Here is a 4,182-nt window from a genome sequence, read left to right as displayed (position 1 = left end):
GATATAGTTCATTGTGGAGATTTCATATTGTTCTTTTAACATATGACATATAATCTTTCTTATTATCTAATTTTGAGGAGCTATTCAATTTATGAATTATATCTAATTTATTTCATTAATTAACCTATGTATTTCATATACATACTCCTATTTATTCTTGTTTATTATAAAAAAATTATACAAATTGTTTAAACTTTTTTTTTTTGTGAAAAATAATTGTTTAAACTTTAAACCTTATAAACTTCAAACCACATGCCGCTACATATCTTCTAAAATTTAAATTAACAAAAAATAATTTCTTATAACACGCAATTTTTTATAAAACTTTTTTTGAGCTCAGAACAATAAAAATCTTTTATTAAATACCAAAAATAATCATACAAAGTAAACTAATGCATACACTAGCGTAGGTGGGACATTCACTACATGCAGTGTAGTCCCAAATAAAATAAAACACTACAAAGAGCCATTAAGACCAAAAGGAGACAGCTCCATGTCCAACACCTCTATATAATTATTTCTTATAAAACTTTAAATCTTAGCGCCACATGTCTATCAATTCCCCTTTCCCTCAAATTTTTTAAAATTTTTTTCACTTTTCCCTCTAAGTAACACTCCCTCGGAACACAATTCCCCTTTCCCTTTAATTTTTTCACTTTTCCCTCTAACACTCCCAACTCACGCCAACTGACAACACACAACTGCGCGGCAAGACACCCAAAAAAAAACAAAAGAGAAAAGCGACTAAAGGACCTGGCAGCGGCAGCAGAGCAGTAGCAGTAGCAGAAGCAGAAATTGGAACCCCACAGGTCTCTCACCTAACTTATGTTGTTGATATTTTTTTAAACAGTTTTAAACTGCAATCATATAGAAAACGTTCCTAACCAACCAGCCCCTTCTATTGAGTGATTAATATGCCCTTCAATAATCTATCTCATAAATCTAAATTTCAAGTTGTGTATCTTCAATCTCGTAACTATTTTATGCAATTATTCTTTTCTGTGATTTATATTGTGTATCTTCAATCTTGTAACTGTTTAATGCAATTATTCTGTTCTTTTTATGCTGCTTTGTTGCATGTTTTTGATAAAAGGTAGGATTTTCATAACATTTATGTGTTATAGGTCTAGATTGTGCTTCGTTGTTTATACGGAAAATAGAATAGGGTGTTGGATTAAATAGACCCTTTTAGTTAGAGGGGCATGAAACAATATGATCATTGTGACTGCATGCTCCAACTAATTAAGTGGTGGATGTGATACGAGCGTTTTCGTCATTACCATCTTGTCGACTTTTGTAAAAATGTAATTTGCTAACCTAGAAATAGTGCTCTTTTTTCCTTGAATAATTTCATGACTTTGCATTTTTTTTTTCCCCTTCTTTTGTAAATGTATGATTTGTGGCTCTGTCTCTTTGCTAAAAGATAGTTCCTTAATTAGGTACTTTTTATGAGCTCTCCTTAAAATTGCATGTTAGATAGTTCCTTAATTAGTGACTAATACACACACACACACACACACAATCTGATTGTATTAAAGTCTGAGATTATTTCAATGACTTAATCCGTTCAAAGTTTGTAGTCAAAACTATTTTCAATTGCATGCTCCGTTTGTCATGACTCAGTTCACATTCCCTCTTACAATTTTGATGTGTCTATAATGAGCCATCCACATGATCAAGTATTAAAAGTCTTTGGATGCCAATTTTTGAACAAAGGATCGAGATGATGATGTGCTGTATGTTTACATGTTCATACTTGTAGATGTTGATAAAGAGGGGAGCATAGAATATTATTTTTAAAACAATAATTTTGAAATTCAAGACCATATTTGGATTGAGCAACTTATATATATATATATATATATATATATTAACACTCTTATTTTCACAAACTTAACCAGTTTAACCAGTAATTATTTTATTCCTTATTTCTTTTCCTCTTAATTTAATTATAGAAAATTTTGGATCATGATGATTATTTATAGCTGTTTCTTATGCTTCTTCTTTTTGGGAAGTCTTCATGCCATTTATTGTATAATTTCAGTCTTTTCAGATTATAAATAGCTTGGTTTTACAAGCCCCTACTAACATGATACATAATTTTATAACTCTATTAGCCTTTTTTTTTACCTGACCTTCTTACAGGGTCTTTTGAATTCAAGCCTCCATTTTTTTTTTTAGAGAATGCTTCCATAGTAGTTCTAATTCAAATATTCTGTTCTCATTTCTCTTCTGCTTATGGTCTTGACTTACAATAGATCAGCTGCCTGTGGAGTCTTCCTCTTTCGAGACTGTTATTTGTATCTGTAGATCAGTTGAATTTCCCACTGACCAGTTGTTTGAGGAAATCTTAAGAGTATTGAAGCCTGGTGGGACAATCCTAGTTCATAAGAATCCTAAGTCTACTGTTGGAGAAACAGATAAGGTAATTAGTTTGAAGTTTTGTGATTATATGAAATTAGTTTGAAGTGATAGATTTTAATAGGATTTTCTTACAGATAACCTCTGCTCTTGAGCGCAAGTTACTGTTGGCGGGTTTCCTAGAAGTGGTAGTTCTCAAATCAACGGTTCCATCAGAAGGTCAGTCTTTTGGGGTAAGTTTCTGTCTCTAAGCCTGTTTAAAGTGGTATTATTTTGTTCTCTACCCCCTCAATGCAACCCTTTCTAAAAATTGGAGATTTTAAGATATATATATCACATGGTAAGGAATTTGGCTTTGTTTCCAAAACTGATTATAACTGCATAGCTCCAAAGGCCATGTACTTTATTATTCTTTGAGCTGTGAAGGTGAACCTAGTATATGCAAATCTTATGGTGCTTTGATGCTTGAACTTCAAATGTCTTCCAAAGTAATAAATAGATAGTGAAATCAAAGCCTAATGAAGTTCTTCTATAATTGCTGTGATCTAAATTTATTTGGTTATATTTTCTCATTTTTCCATATGAACCAGCAGTCCATAGGAGTCGCAAGCTGTCAGCCTTTAGCAATAAAAATGACAAATGCTACCTAAAAATCTGCCAAGCAAAAAATGTTTACCTTTTTCCTCTATGAGATTGGCAGTCCTGCAGTAATTCAAGGACTGCTGTGGGATTGGATTTGGACCTTGGGGCTCTAAATTGGTGCTTGTTGAAGAACATAAGTACAGTTGGGGCTGATGGCTATTCCAGAATATCCCTCTTTCATGGCAATGGCTTGCAACCTCTTGAGGCCAAGCTAGTCAACTTTGAGCCTCAATAACTGATAAGTAAAATTACACTGCAAGAGGGCAAAGATGGTTGAGACTTGTGCATTAGAATCTACTGTGCAAGTGGGATCTATTGTTTGTACATTTAACTATAGCTGTTGTTGTCTCCATAAACGTGCAGAGCTGGTTTTGTATTTTAAGCATGTCCTTGATGCCTTGTCAAATAAAGGTGGTATATTTGTGATGGATTTATATGGTGGGACATCATCAGACAAGCTAAGACTTCAGAGAAGATTTGCCAATTTTACGGTAGAATCTTTCTGCTCCAAATAGTAATGACATTAATAGTATCAAAAGGAAGATCGTAGATATAAATCTATTTGACCAGGTTCAGGTTCAAAGGAGATCTAATAATCTAGTCTCCAGAGCAGTGAGTCCAACTGTGTGCCACGAGAAACATTTGGAATGACATGAAACATAATGAGGCCAAAAATAAAAAATAAAAAATAAAAAGAAATGAAATGAAATTATTTTGATCAGAGGTCCTTTATATTCTAGTTTTACATCTGTATGCAATTTCCGCTGTTAATTCTTCTACTTAGGATTTTTTCTACTGCTTCTATTCCTAGAATTCTCTTTTAATCTTTCCTTTCTTGTCCCCCTGTTTGTTACGAATCTTTTATCAAATTGGTGAGATATCCAAAATACAGCTTATATGACAGCAATTATCATTATAAGCTAGAGACTTTTAATACATGAGAAAGTGAAATCTAAATCTCTCCTTATAGCTTAATGCTATTAAAGTTGCTAAGACATGGAAGGAACTAATTTATTATTTTGTGTTCTTTCCTGTCCTGGGCACAACATAAATCAAAATATATTTGTAGGACAAATCTGATGTTGGACATCTATCTTATAAGCATTTTCCACAAAATGGGAAGGAAACACAGGTTGTTTGTTTGTAATTGCTAAAAATTTCTTCACGCTTCCATTTTAA

At 32.7% G+C, this 4,182-nt stretch overlaps 1 protein-coding gene across 4 annotated transcripts; it reads left to right on the top strand.

Moving 5' to 3' along the window:
* The first annotated feature begins 644 nt into the window (after window positions 1–644).
* LOC115974455 (anamorsin homolog) lies at window positions 645–3,906 on the top strand. Of its 4 annotated transcripts, XM_031094833.1 has the most exons (4): window positions 830–1,093; window positions 2,259–2,425; window positions 2,499–2,594; window positions 3,062–3,906. In XM_031094833.1, the coding sequence occupies exons 1-4, from the start codon at window positions 1,063–1,065 to the stop codon at window positions 3,236–3,238; spliced, it is 471 nt and encodes a 156-aa protein (XP_030950693.1). In that variant the 5' UTR covers window positions 830–1,062; the 3' UTR covers window positions 3,239–3,906. The 4 variants fall into 4 exon arrangements, 1 of the variants encoding a protein (XP_030950693.1); XR_004087927.1 differs by lacking the exon at window positions 830–1,093 and adding an exon at window positions 645–809 and having other exon boundaries at window positions 2,499–3,906; XR_004087929.1 differs by lacking the exon at window positions 830–1,093 and adding an exon at window positions 1,103–1,304 and having other exon boundaries at window positions 2,499–3,906.
* Window positions 3,907–4,182: the final 276 nt, after the last annotated feature.

Source organism: Quercus lobata, chromosome 2, assembly GCF_001633185.2.
Source record: "Quercus lobata isolate SW786 chromosome 2, ValleyOak3.0 Primary Assembly, whole genome shotgun sequence".
In the NCBI taxonomy this organism is placed as follows: Eukaryota; Viridiplantae; Streptophyta; class Magnoliopsida; order Fagales; family Fagaceae; genus Quercus; species Quercus lobata.
Note: the sequence above shows the minus strand (reverse complement) of the source record. Positions and strands in the feature narration are given on the sequence as shown.

Excerpts from the sequence above, each read along its gene's own strand:
- LOC115974455 (XM_031094833.1), top strand. The coding sequence starts at position 1,063 with ATGCTGCTTTGTTGCATGTTTTTGATAAAAG. Across the intron at positions 1,094-2,258 it reads TTGCATGTTTTTGATAAAAG|ATCAGCTGCCTGTGGAGTCT; the intron begins GTAGGATTTTCA and ends GACTTACAATAG. Across the intron at positions 2,426-2,498 it reads CTGTTGGAGAAACAGATAAG|ATAACCTCTGCTCTTGAGCG; the intron begins GTAATTAGTTTG and ends ATTTTCTTACAG.